At 42.5% G+C, this 14645-nt stretch overlaps 1 protein-coding gene across 1 annotated transcript; it reads left to right on the top strand.

The window, feature by feature from the left end:
• Positions 1-6959: 6959 nt before the first annotated feature.
• LOC311145762 (uncharacterized protein) lies at positions 6960-9448 on the top strand. The gene is made up of 5 exons (XM_084182055.1): positions 6960-7240; positions 7425-7504; positions 7981-8064; positions 8184-8341; positions 8522-9448. Exons 1-5 carry the CDS (start codon positions 7192-7194, stop codon positions 8550-8552), a joined length of 402 nt encoding a protein of 133 aa, XP_084038181.1. The 5' UTR covers positions 6960-7191; the 3' UTR covers positions 8553-9448.
• Positions 9449-14645: the final 5197 nt, after the last annotated feature.

Genomic DNA, 14645 nt, shown 5'->3' with positions numbered 1-14645 from the left:
GGCCACATGCGCCGAATACAACAGGTGTAGACATTACAGTGAAATGCTTACTTACAGCCCTTAACCAACAATGCATTTAATTTTTTTTATAAAAAAGTAAAATAAAACAACAAAAAAGTGTTGAGCACAAGTAAAATAACAGTAGGGAGGCTATATATACAGGGGGGTACCGGTGCGGAGTCAATGTGCGGGGGCACCGGCTAGTTGAGGTAATATGTACATGTGGGTAGAGTTAAAGTGACTATGCATAAATAATTAACAGAGTAGCAGCAGCGTAAAAAGATGGGGTGGGGGGACAGTGCAAATAGTCTGGGTAGCCATGATTAGCTGTTCAGGAGTCTTATGGCTTGGGGGTAGAAGCTGTTGAGAAGTATTTTGGACCTAGACTTGGCACCCCGGTACCGCTTGCTGTGCGGTAGCAGAGAGAACAGTCTATGACTAGGGTGGCTGGAGTCTTTGACAATTTTGAGGGCCTTCCTCTGACACCGCCTTGTATAGAGGTCCTGGATGGCAGGAAGCTTGGCCCCAGTGATGTACTGGGCCGTACGCACTACCCTCTGTAGTAACTTGCGGTCAGAGGCCGAGCAGTTGCCATACCAGGCGGTGATGCAACCAGTCAGGATGCTCTCGATGGTGCAGCTGTAGAATGTGGCCTTTGTGAATGTTGACCTGCTTAAAAGTCTTACTCACATTGGCTACGGAGAGCGTGATCACATAGTCATCCGGAACAGCTGGTGCTCTCATGCATGCTTCAGTGTTGCTTGCCTCGAAGCAAGTATAGAAGTGGTTTAGCTCGTCTGGAAGGCTTGTGTCACTGGGCAGCTCGCGGCTGTGCTTCCCTTTGTAGTCTGTAATAGTTTTCAAGCCTTGCCACATCCGACGAGCATCAGAGCCGGTGTAGTACGATTCAGTCTTAGTCCTGTATTGACTCTTTGTCTGTTTGATGGTTCGTCGGAGGGCATAGCGGGATTTCTTATAAGCGTCTGGGTTAGAGTCCCGCTCCTTGAAAGCGGCAGCTCTACCCTTTAGCTCAGTGCGGATGTTGCCTGTAATCCATGGCTTCTGGTTGGGGTATGTACGTACGGTCACTGTGGGGACGACGTCATCGATGCACATATTGATGAAGCCAGTGACTGATGTGGTGTACTCCTCAATGCTATCTGAAGAAAAACCACTTTAAACATTCACTCTCTTTCACACATGCATGCAGGAAGACACAAATACACTAACCTATGTGGTACTGGGATAAAAAACACGTTATCTTGAACCCTGACCCGCATTCTGATTGCAGGCATTGACAAAGGCATTGGCACAGCCACTATCTGGTGTGGGAACTCAGGTTGAAGAAGGTAAATGTTCCTGAGTTACAGTTTTGACATAAATATTTGCCCATTATTATTTTCAACAATTTTCAAGCTCTGTCAAATTGGTTGTTGATCATTGCTAGACAACCATTTTCAAATCTTGCCATAGATTTTCAAGCAGATTTAAGTCAAAACTGTAACTCAGCCACTCAGGAACATGCACTTGTCTTCTTGTTAAGCAACTCCAGTGTAGATTTGGCATTGTGTATTAGGATATTGTCCTGCTGAAAGGTGAATTCATCTCCCAGTGTCTGGTGTAAAGCAGACTGAACCAGGTTTTCCTCTAGGATTTTGCCTGTGCTTAACTCCATTACGTTTCTTTTTTATCCTGAAAACGATTACAAGCATACCCATAACATGATGCAGTCAACAATATGCACGAAAATATGGAGAGTGGTACTAAGTAATTGTTATATTTTGTTTGCCCCATAAAACCCACTTTGTATTCAGGACAAAAAGTGAATTGCTTTGTTGATGTTTTCTCCTATCACAGCAATTAAACTCTGCAACTGTTTTAAGGTCACCATTGGGCTCATGGTGAAATCCCTGAGCGGTTTCCTTCCTCTCTGGGAACTGAGATAGGAAGGACGCCTGTATCTTTGTAGTGACTGGTTGTATTGATACACCATCCAAAGTGTAATTAATAACTTCACCATGCTCAAAGGGATATTCAATGTTATTTTTACCCATCTACCAATAGGTGCCCTTCTTTGCATTGGAAAACCTCCCTGGTCTTTGTGGTTGAATCTGTGTTTGAAATTCACTGCTCGACTGAGGGACATTACAAATAATTGTATGTGTGGGATACAGAGATGAGGTAGTCATTCAAAAATCATGTAAAACACTGTTATTGCACACAGAGTTAGTCCATGCAACTTATTATGTGACTTGTTAAGCACATTTTTAAGCCTCAACTTATTTAGGATTGCCATAACAAAGGGGTTGAATACTTATTGACTCAAGACATTTCAGATTTTCATTATGGGGTATTTTGTGTAGGCCAGTGACAAAAAAGTGTCAATTTAATACATTTTCAATTCAGGCTGTAACACAACAGAATGTGGAAAAAGTCAAGGGTGTGAATACTTTCTGAAGGCACTGTATGATACTGACCTGTAAGTCTGTGGCTGTGCTGTGTCCCTATATGGCCTTGTAGGGGCCCATGATTCAGTGCGCTTTGTTCAGTGATGGTCACAGCACCACCCCCTCTTTCTGCAGTAGCCTGACAGGAAGCAGTGGGTGTGCAGGACAGGCCAGGCTAGGTTTTTGTGGTTGGAAAAGGTTCTGACTCTGATGTATGAGGCTGTCTTGTCTCTCCAGCCTAACAACCCGCTGCCTGTAGCAACACCACCTCCTACTGGCCAGCACCTTGGCAGGTAAACAGCAACACCGCCTCCTACTGACCAGCACCTTGGCAGGTAAACAGCAACACCACCTCCTACTGACCAGCACCTTGGCAGGTAAACAGCAACACCACCTCCTACTGGCCAGCACCTTGGCAGGTAAACAGCAACACCGCCTCCTACTGACCAGCTCCTTTGCAGGTAAACAGCAGCACCACTTCCTACTGGCCAGCACCCTGGCAGGTAAACAGCAGCACTGCTTCCTACTGGCCAGCACCTTGGCAGGTAAACAGGCTCATGAATACCCTTTTTACACTGATATTACAAATATTATTAGCATTAGATCATTTATATAAATGGTGAAAAGCACAGGAGCCAGAATGGAACCTTGGGGGACACCAATTTTCAACTCTACATGGATACATTGCTATCTGTTTGTGAGGTGGTTCTTGAAATGTGACCTAAGAATCAGAATCATCTCATGGTCCTACAGGCACAGGGCACCTGAAGGCAGTGAATCTGTCCCATAATGCCCTGGGCTCTATGGGCTTTGAGTTGGTCCTGAAGACTCTGCCTCTCCACTGTCTCACACACCTCCTTCTGTCTGCCATCCGCTGTGAACCCGCTGACCACCCTGCTTTAGAACATCTGAGGTCAGTCCTCCTGTCCCAGGTAAACACACACACACACATACACATGCACACACACAAATGCACACACATACACAAAAATTCAAATAAAGTTATTTTATAGAGTACTTTGACATTAATTAAGCATTGTTTGTCTAAAGAACTGCACAAACTAATCACAGTATCTATAGTAAGTAGATACTTAGTAGAGGAAATTTGTCCAGGAAGGTACACGATAAAGACTGCAAATACAATAAAAACGCTTTTAACAGAATTTGTTGAAACAATTGGTTGGGTTTCTGTTAATGAAACTCTTGTTTCTCTGTAAATCGCTTATTTTTTGGTCTGTTAACCAGTAAACCTAAACCACGGGTTTGAGGCAGGTGCTTTGCAAGCTGTGAAAACATTTCACAGGTTGAAAAGGAATCCACTTATCTGCTCCACAACTTTGCCTCTGGTATTCAAGCTAAGAAGCATGTGCTGATATGGTAGTTAGGATACAATGGTAGTATCTTCATTGTATCTTAAAGTGTATACACCATTTGACTTAATTGGGAGCTATGGCAAGATGGTCTTCAATAGAGGAACAAATGTAGTGATGTAAGTAGGATTCATGTTGATTAGTCATGTTTAAGCTGGAGGCCAAGCTGAGAACTCAGCACTGACATTGGGTGATAGACATAGTACTAACTTCCTGGTAAAGGGCATACCATGAGATCTGGGATTTGATTGGTCCCTTGCTGAAAATGGAAAAGGAGTCACAGAGAACATGGTTCTGATTGGTCCTTTGTGTGTTCCACAGGATGACTGCTCCCTTACAGTAGGCCTATAGTAGTTACAGTAGGCCTATAGTAGTCAATTGGTTCTCAGTCTGACTCTCAGGCTCTCAGTCCCTCTAATTTGTTCCCTCTCTCTCTTTCTTCAGGTTGTCAGGCAGCCGGACCCTGGGACAACTCTAGTTTGGACGGCCTGTCAGAACAGGTCCAGGACCTGTGGCTGTGGCTGTGCTCACAGAAGCTCAACAAACTGGACCGTGAGGCGCTGCAGCAGACATGGGGCCAGAGGAGGTTAACTCCCAAGTGGCGCAGTGGTCTAAGGCACTGCATCGCAGTACTAGCTGTGCCACTAGAGATCCTAGTTCAAATCCAGGCTCTGTCGTAGCCGGCCGCGACCGGGAGACCCATGGGGCGGCGCACAATTGGGTAGGGGAGGGAATGGCTGGCAGGGATGTAGTTCAGTTGGTAGAGCATGGCGTTTCCAACGCCAGGGTTGTGGGTTCGATTCCCACGGGGGGTATGAAAAAAATAAAATAATAATAATGTAACTAAGTCGCTCTGGATAAGAGCGTCTGCTAAATGACTTAAATCTAACTAATGCCCCCTCACTGTAAGGAGGACTTGAGTTCTGACACCCTTAAAGATTGGTGTTGCTTTGATTCCATTGAGATTACACCCCTTGGTCCTCTATTTGCTGCTGGAGAGGGATCTTGGCACCAATATTTTGAATGCATTATGTAGATATAATGATTACAGGGTGTGTGCCTTTAAACATGAATTGTGTCTGTTTTTGTATTGTGTCTATATGTTTTGTAAGTATTCAATGGAAACACAAATATTAACGACTCAACTCTGGGGGGTGGAGCATCATGAGTGAAACAATGTTCCCCCCCAATTTGGTGTGAGTTTCTAAAGACACACAGCTTTACACTGTGGTTTCCTTTCTTGTTAGTTAAACCACTGACTTGTCATCTTCTCACTGTTGAACATTTCCACAAAGGAGGGTGTTGGGTGGGCTTCAAGATACTTTGGGAACGTGCCTAGTCACACATCAGTGTTATCACCTCAGTGTATCACTCAGAGATTGGGCCAAGGCGATTTTGGTTAGGATAACTAATTTCATCACCTGTTATTGTAATTTCCAATTTATAAAAAGCAATTACTGAACGGTTTCAGTTAGGTTTAGGGTTGTGGATGGTGCTACTGCCACCTTGTTAAGTATTTAAGCATACCCATTTGTGTGAAGTGTTGCTAACCACACTATTATGGTTGGGGATAATTTTTTTAACATGCACAACTCTTTTCACAGTTTGAAAGATGTAGTATGCATGCATACTGAAATACTTTATAGAGAGTGCAGCAAGTCGCTTCCCACAGCTGTTAACATATCAGTTTGAGGCCAGCCAGACTAAGACATGCATGTGGTTATGCTCTAGTCTAGCTAGGATCCTCTCAGAAGCAGATATATAAACATTACACTACATAAACCTAAGTAGTTCTTATTTGAGTCTCCCCCAGACAGCTACCCTTCCCAGTTGGCGTTTTTTTTTTTCACCAGTAGACCTGTTTATTTTTTTAGGAACTCAGTCGGGGTCTTACTGTTGAGAGTTAGAAAAGTAGAATACACAAGGTGTATCTTTTGGTGACACAGGCTGCATGGGGTCTTTACATTCATTATACAGTGCATTGGGAAAGTATTCAGACCCATTGTCTTTTTTCCCTCATCAATCTACATACACACAATACCCCATAAAGACAAAGCAAAAACAGTTCTTTTTTTTTGCAAAAGTATTACAAATAAAAAACTGAAATATCATAAGTATTCAGACCCTTTACTTTGTTGAAGCACCTTTGGCAGCCATTACAGCCTCAAGTCTTCTTGGGTATGACGCTACAAGCTTGGCACACCTGTATTTGGGGAGTTTCTCCCATTATTCTCTGCAGATCCTCACAAGCTCTGTCAGGTTGTATGGGGAGCATCGCAGCACAGCTATTTTCAGGTCTCTCCGGAGATCTCTCTGTACTTTACTCACTAAGTGGAAACGTCTAGGAGCAACAACGGCTCAGCCGAGAAGTGGTAGGCCACACAAGCTCACAGAATGGGACTGCCAAGTACTGAAGCGCGTAGCGTGTAAAAATCTTCTGTCCTCGGTTGCAACACTCACTACTGAGTTCCAAACTGCCTCTGGAAGCAATGTCAGCACAATAACTGTTCATCGGGCACTTCATTAAATGGGTTTCCATGGCCAGCAGCCGCACACAAGGCTAAGATCACCATGCACAATGCCAAGCATTGGCTGGAGTGGTGTAAAGCTCGCCGCCATTGGACTCTGGATCAGTGGAAACGCGTTCTCTGGAGTGATCCACAAACAACAATAAGAAAAAAATGTTGTCCTTGATGTTATCCTGAGCTTTCCTATATCTCTCAGATACATTTCAGACACTTCAAAACAAACTTCATTTTTATTTAGCCATGTATTTTTGTGTAATACAATGCGTTTCTATGGGCTAATAGAAGTAAGGGCAAATGTAATTCTTCATCAAATAATTTGTAAATCTTTTTAATATACCTACAGGTATCCTAAAATACAAATTAAAATAGCTAATGGTCCATATTATTACTATCATAAAACAACTCCATATGTTAGCTTAGTAGATATAGCCCTAAATGTACCACTTGTAAGCTAGCTGAACAAGTTGGAATCAATATGTCAGTGTGGTGTATTCTGCTGGAAACATACACTGAGTGTACAAAATATGAAGAACACCTGCTCTTTCCATGACATACAGTACATGGCTTAATCTGTAATTGACTAATTAAAATGAAATTAAAATGAAGATCAGACTGTGGAGAGATGGAAAAAGGTGATTATGAAAATCACAAGTAACATCCTGTTGACTTGTAAGGTTTGTGTTTTGTGGTCAATGTGAGATGTACTATCAATAGGTCGTAGGTGGGGTTTGTACAGGGGGCTGTAGATAGAGGGGCCTCTATGTATAAAGGGGCTTGTCTGATTCATAAGTCACTTTACCAAACCCCAACACGACTTTACTCTTCACATCTCTACCACCGCAAATCATGAAGACATCTCTGTTCCTCCTTGCCCTCTGTCTGCTGGCTTGTTCAGGTAAGATTTAATTTGTTAACTCAAGTAGTAACTACTGTATATGCAGCACATACATTGGGTCAGGGTGCAAGGGGAACTGTGGGTAGGGGGGCCTAAATCAACTCCAAGTTCACCTTTGGTTTCAGTACAATACAAGTAAAGGACCCATCATGGGAGTGACTGTTGTATCATTTTTTCTTCACAGTTTGGGAGATCCATGGGCAATGCCAAGAGGTTGACCCTGATGACCAGGAAGTAGTGGAAGCACAGCCGGAAAAGCACATGGTAATAGTATGCTATGGTCAAAATGTTATGAACTAAGAGAAAGTGTAGACATTTCTGCAACTTCCTATTGGAATACTCAACCTCCTACTGTTTAACAGAACTTAACCATAGCCGTAAATATAACTAAAGACATACATTGACTGAAGAAACTACTGTCCAACCTGACAATACATATTAAAATGTACTTCAACCATAACACTGAATACATCACACCATAATTTAAGTAATAATAATAATTTGGGGGGGGGGGGGGTGCTTTTATTGTCTTGTTAAACAAATTATGTAATGGAAATGTGTTTTTTTGCATATCCCAAGTACCCCCGAGACACCCACAGGGAGTGGGGTCACGCGGCCAGGATCACCATTGTACAGAGTCCCTGAAGCAATTAGGGTTAAGTGCCTAGCTCAAGGGCACAGCGACAGATGATTATAATTTTTCTAACATGTCCTTTCTTGTCTGTTTGTGCTTTCCAAAGGAGCAACAGCTAAAGGGAACCTGCTGGGTGTGTAAGTGGGCACTGAACAAAGTGAAGAAATCCATCTCCACTTCCTCTAGCCCGGTAGCTACCATAGCGTTACAATTGATGAGTGTCCTTTCATGAAATTGCCCTATTTACTATTTACTGGGATATTTCCCTGAAAATGTCAACCGATGTTGATGATGATTTCTCATCAATAGGAGGAGGTAAAGCAGAAGCTATTGTCCATTTGCAATAAAGTACCCTGCGGAAAACGTATGTGTGAAGACCTGGTGAAAAAAAACTTGCGGGTGCTGATTGAGGAGCTTAGCACAAGCGATGACGTGAGGACCATCTGCGTTAAGATTAAGGCCTGCAAGTGAGTACAAGAAACCGTTCGACATACTCTTTAGTCACTGTTCAGACAACTAAAGAGTATAGCGATGATAATTGTGCTTGTTACTTGAAACACTATTGAGTAGAATGTATTAATTAATATGAAAATATGGGGTTATGTCTTCCGATCTTCCACTCATGTGGTCTTTTTGTGCATCTTTAGACCAAAGGAAGTTTTGGACCTGAGCTACTGACCAAGCAGCCAGTATCCAGATTCCAAAGTGAGAAGATGGATGTTCTGTTGTCAAGACAATGCTATGCTGCCAGCCTCTTGCTCTTTCTTTTTCAAACTAGTCACAACACAAGCATATACATGGATGATCAAGTTGTTGGAATGATTATGTTATGAAATAATGTATTATAATTAAGCAATAAGGCCAGAGGGAGTGTGGTATATGGCCAATTTACCATGGCTAAGGACTGTTCTTATTCACCACACAACGTTGAGTGCCTGGATACAGCCCTTAGCTGTGGTATAATTGCCCTTTACCACAAACCCCCGAGGTGGCTTGTTGCTATTATAAACAGGTTACCAATGTAATTAGAACAGTAAGTAAGTCGTTTTGCATCATACCCGTGGTATATTGTCTCATATACCACGGCTTTCAGCCAATCAGCATCCAGGGCTCGTATGATTCGGTTTATAATAGTGTATGTGTCATTCTTAAATTGCAGTACATTTTCTATCACGTACAAATGTAAACCTTTTGCTATTTTATTCCAAAATGTTGAGAATGTTGAATGTTTGTTTTTGTAAACTTTTTGGCCAGGCAAAAAATCAACCTCAATTTATAGAGATTACAACTCCAACCCTTCTTTGACACCTCTAACATAACTCTATAAATATATCAAATTAAATGTTTTACTGATTAACATATAGTAGTATATATTTTTTGAAATTATAAAGCATTTAATTACAATGTCTAGGAACTCATGTTGGCATTTTACCTTTTTATTTAGAATCTCAGTTTTCTGTAAAGAATCTTGATTGTTTGGTAGGTGGCTTAAAGTAACTGTCCAGTGTTTCCAGATTTCTATGAAATATGACTTAAATATGACAATAATTAATTAAAATATTAGTTAAATAGTTTTCCTTCCAAAATGTTTTAATTAAGTATGTTAAAAAGCAGCTTCTCTGTGAATGGTGTGGGCGTACCCCAACAACAGAATGGTGTGGGCGTATACCGGTCATTACAAATATTAATGCGAGTACAACACTGATTGGCCAGCATCCTCATCAATATTTTTAAAACTGTCTGTTTGCGATACAAGTTTGAAATGGGGTTTTGAAGTGTTTTTTCTCCACATTCATGGATGAGTCAACAACATTATTTGGGTATGAGTTAATAGAATAGGAACTTTTAAAAGTGAGATTTTCACTGTACTGTTACTTTAAATGACATCCAGCAAGGGCTTTCGTTTGAAAAATTTATAGAAACATGAATTATAGAGATACTCCATGCAATCAATCAAATGCCTCTCTGATGAAAAGCTATTTCCACACCTTTCACAAATTACATTGAACAATAATGCATTTTTACAGTACTCATTTGCAGAGCTTAAAGTTGAAAAGTTCTTCAGTCAGCAGCATCACACTTATGCACAATCTTTTTGCACAAAGATTTGAGGAAGCCAATTGTAAACCTTAAGGCATTATGAAGGCTCACATTCTTATAACAAGTGTTAAACCTGCAGGCCTATTTATCACAAATTTCAACAGCCTTGAGGGCTAACACAGATTGGTTACAAGCCCTGCATCACGGAAGAGCCATGTAAAGCAGAGTCATATCAGATGTCATGCTGTTTGTCACCTTAATTGTTCTCTATGTTTAGGCATCATGTTCTTAACCTTCCTCAGGACCCACTTACATGCCCAGCAGACTCCAGGAAGCTTTGCTTCAACTTGGCTCTCAACCTGTAGCGTTTTAAGCCAGCTGATTATATATTGTTTTATTTTTCTATCAGAAAAAGGACATATTGGTCAAGCTCAGGCACGTACATTTTTTTGGTGCATTTTCCAACCTGTTAGGTGCATACTCCATACAGGGTGGAACCTAACAGAGTGGAAATTTGGAGCCTAAATTTGGCTGAGCTAACATAATGGTGAACACTGATATTTTGTTAATTTTCTCTATAATTTAGCCTAACAGGGTTGAAATGTATGAGTGGGACACACGGCCGGCTCATTAGGCAGGATTAGGCCACAGCCTATGGGCAGATTGACGAAGGCGGCATTTTCTGAACTAAACTGACCAAGACGCACCTCCAACAACAACACATAAAACCGCACATAATTCTGCCCCAAAACAATGACAATTTCTCTCAACCAGTGGCCTATGGGCTTTTTAGGTGAACGCTGATGCCGCCCTTTGATAAGCAGTGCCCACTTTGTCAAAGGCAGGGGCGCAAAATAGTTTGCTTGTCCATTCCCAGCGCGCCTCTCCAGTGTGCTGTTGGAGTGACGCATCTCTGCAGCGCTCCAACAACATTCAGTCAAAAAAACGTATCTAACATAAATCATGCAGCAGATTTAGGATGTGGTAGAAAGAGTATGTGACCTTTTCTGTAGCCTACAGGTTGGAGATAAAATGTATGACAATGGAATGATTATGCAGGTTTTACCGATCAAATAGCCTAACTCAAATAGCCTAACCTACAGTGGCTTGCGAAAGTATTCACCCCCCTTGGCATTTGTCCTATTTTGTTGCCTTACAACCTGTAATTAAAATTGACTTTTTGGGGGTTTGTATCATTCGATTTACACAACATGCCTACCACTTTGAAGATACAAAATATGTTTTATTGTGAAACAAACAAGAAATAAGACAAAAAAACGGAAAACTTGAGTGTGCATTACTATTCACCCCCCCCCAAAGTCAATAATTTGTAGAACCACCTTTTGCATAAATTACAGCTGCAAGTCACTTGGGGTGTCTCTATAAGCTTGGCACATTTAGCCACTCTGATTTTTGCATATTCATCAGGGCAAAACTGCTCCAGCTCCTTCAAGTTGTATGGGTTCCGCTGGTGTACAGCAATCTTTAAGTCATACCATAGATTTTCAATTGGATTGAGGTCTGAGCTTTGACTAGGCCATTCCAAGACATTTAAATGTTTCCCCTTAAACCACTTGAGCGTTGCTTTAGCAGTATGCTTAGGGTCATTGTCCTGCTGGAAGGTGAACCTCCGTCCCAGTCTCAAATCTCTCGAAGACAAACAGGTTTCCCTCAAGAATGTCCTTGTATTTAGCCATCCATCAAGTCTGACAAGTTTCCCAGTCCCTGCTGATGAAAAACATCCCCACAGCATGATGCTGCCACCACCATGCTACACTGTGGTGATGGTGTTCTCGGGGTGATGAGAGGTGTTGGGTTTCGCCAGACATTGCGTTTTCCTTGATGGCCAAAAAGCTTAATTTTCCATATGTTTGGGGAGTCTCCCACATGCCTTTTGGTGAACACCAAACGTGTTTGCTTATTTTTGTCTTTAAGCGATGGCTTTTTTCTGGCTACTCTTCCGTATAGCCAAGCTCTGTGGAGTGTACGGCTTAAAGTGGTCCTATGGACAGATACTCCAATCTCCGCTGTGGAGTTTTGCAGCTCCTTCAGGGTTATATTTGGTCTCTTTGTTGCCTCTGATTAATGCCCTCCTTGCCTGGTCCGTGAGTTTTGGTGGGCGGCCCTCTCTTGGCAGGTTTGTTGTGGTGCCATATTCTTTCCATTTTTTAATAATGGATGTAATGGTGCTCCGAGGGATGTTCAAAGTTTCTGATATTTTATATAACCCAACCCTGATCTGTACTTCTCCACAACTTTATCCCTGACCTGTTTGGAGAGCTCCTTGGTCTTCATGGTGCCACTTGCTTGGTGGAGTCCTTTGCTTAGTGTTGTTGCAGACTCTGGGGCATTTCAGAACAGGTGTATACAGTGAGGGAAAAAAGTATTTGATCCCCTGCTGATTTTGTACGTTTGCCCACTGACAAAGAAATTATCAGTCTATAATTTTAATGTTTGGCAGCATGAGTGAAGGAGGCTTTGTTGCGAAATAGGAAGCTGATTCTAGATTTAACTTTGGATTGGAGATTCTTAATGTGAGTCTGGAAGGAGAGTTTACAGTCTAACCAGACACCTAGGTATTTGTAGTTGTCAAAATACTCTAGGTCAGACCCGTCGAGAGTAGTGATTCTAGTCGGGTGGGCGGGTGCCAGCAGCGTTCGATTGAAGAGCATGCATTTAGTTTTACTAGTGTTTAAGAGCAGTTGGAGGCTACTGAAGGAGTGTTGTATGGCATTGAAGCTCGTTTGGAGGTTTGTTAACACAGTGTCCAATGACGGGCCAGATGTATACAAAATGGTGTCGTCTGCGTAGAGGTGGATCTGAGAGTCACCAGCAGCAAGAGCAACATCATTGATATACACGGAGAAAAGAGTCGGCCCAAGAATTGAACCCTTTGGCACCCCCATAGAGACTGCCATAGATCCAGACAACAGGCCCTCCGATTTGACACACTGAACTCTATCTGAGAAGTAGTTGGTGAACCAGGCGAGGCAGTCATTTCAGAAACCAAAGCTATTTAGTCTGCCAATAAGAATGTGGTGGTTGACAGAGTCGAAAGCCTTGGCCAGGTCGATGAAGACGGCGGGGGGGGGGGGGGGGGGGCATGGGCAAGTTGCAGCGGAGGGTGCAGAGCTGGTGGCCGGGGTAGTGGTATCCAGTTGGAAAGCATGGCCAGCCGTAGCAAAATGCTTGTTGAAATTCTCGATTATTGTAGATTTATCGGTGGTGATAGTGTTTCCTAGCCTCAGTGCAGTGGGCAGCTAGGAGGAGGTTCTCTTATTCTCCATGGACTTTACAGTGTCCCAAAACTTTTTGGAGTTAGTGCTACAGGATGCACATTTCTGTTTGAAAAAGTTAGCCTTTGCTTTCCTAACTGCTTGTGTATATTGGTTCCTGGCTTCCCTGAAAAGTTGCATATCGAGGGGGCTATTTGATGCTAATGCAGTACGCCACAGGATGTTTTTGTGCTGGTCAAGGGCAGTCAAGTCTGAGGAGAACCAGGGGCTATATCTGTTCTTAGTTCTGTATTTTTTGAATGGGGCATGTTTATTTAAGATTGAGAGGAAATTACTTTTAAAGAACAACCAGGCATCCTCTACTGACGGAATGAGATCTACAGTGGGGAAAAAAAGTATTTAGTCAGCCACCAATTGTGCAAGTTCTCCCACTTAAAAAGATGAGAGAGGCCTGTAATTTTCATCATAGGTACACGTCAACTATGACAGACAAATTGAGGAAAGAAAATCCAGAAAATCACATTGTAGGATTTTTAATGAATTTATTTGCAAATTATGGTGGAAAATAAGTATTTGGTCACCTACAAACAAGCAAGATTTCTGGCTCTCACAGACCTGTAACTTCTTCTTTAAGAGGCTCCTCTGTCCTCCACTCGTTACCTGTATTAATGGCACCTGTTTGAACTTGTTATCAGTATAAAATACACCTGTCCACAACCTCAAACAGTCACACTCCAAACTCCACTATGGCCAAGACCAAAGAGCTGTCAAAGGACACCAGAAACAAAATTGTAGACCTGCACCAGGCTGGGAAGACTGAATCTGCAATAGGTAAGCAGCTTGGTTTGAAGAAATCAACTGTGGGAGCAATTATTAGGAAATGGAAGACATACAAGACCACTGATAATCTCCCTCGATCTGGGGCTGCACGCAAGATCTCACCCTGTGGGGTCAAAATGATCACAAGAACGGTGAGCAAAAATCCCAGAACCACACGGGGGGACCTAGTGAATAACCTGCAGAGAGCTGGGACCAAAGTAACAAAGCCTACCATCAGTAACACACTACGCCGCCAGGGACTCAAATCCTGCAGTGCCAGACGTGTCCCCCTGCTTAAGCCAGTATATGTCCAGGCCCGTCTGAAGTTTGCTAGAGTGCATTTGGATGATCCAGAAGAGGATTGGGAGAATGTCATATGGTCAGATGAAACCAAAATATAACTTTTTGGTAAAAACTCAACTCGCCGTGTTTGGAGGACAAAGAATGCTGAGTTGCATCCAAAGAACACCATACCTACTGTGAAGCATGGGCGTGGAAACATCATGCTTTGGGGCTGTTTTTCTGCAAAGGGACCAGGACGACTGATCCGTGTAAAGGAAAGAATGAATGGGGCCATGTATCGTGAGATTTTGAGTGAAACCTCCTTCCATCAGCAAGGGCATTGAAGGTGAAACGTGGCTGGGTCTTTCAGCATGACAATGATCCCAAACACACC

The sequence above is a fragment of the Coregonus lavaretus genome (genome assembly GCF_964263955.1).
Source record: "Coregonus lavaretus genome assembly, chromosome: 18".
In the NCBI taxonomy this organism is placed as follows: Eukaryota; Metazoa; Chordata; class Actinopteri; order Salmoniformes; family Salmonidae; genus Coregonus; species Coregonus lavaretus.
The sequence above is the reverse complement of the archived record's forward strand: the minus strand, read 5'-3'. Positions and strand labels throughout refer to the sequence as shown.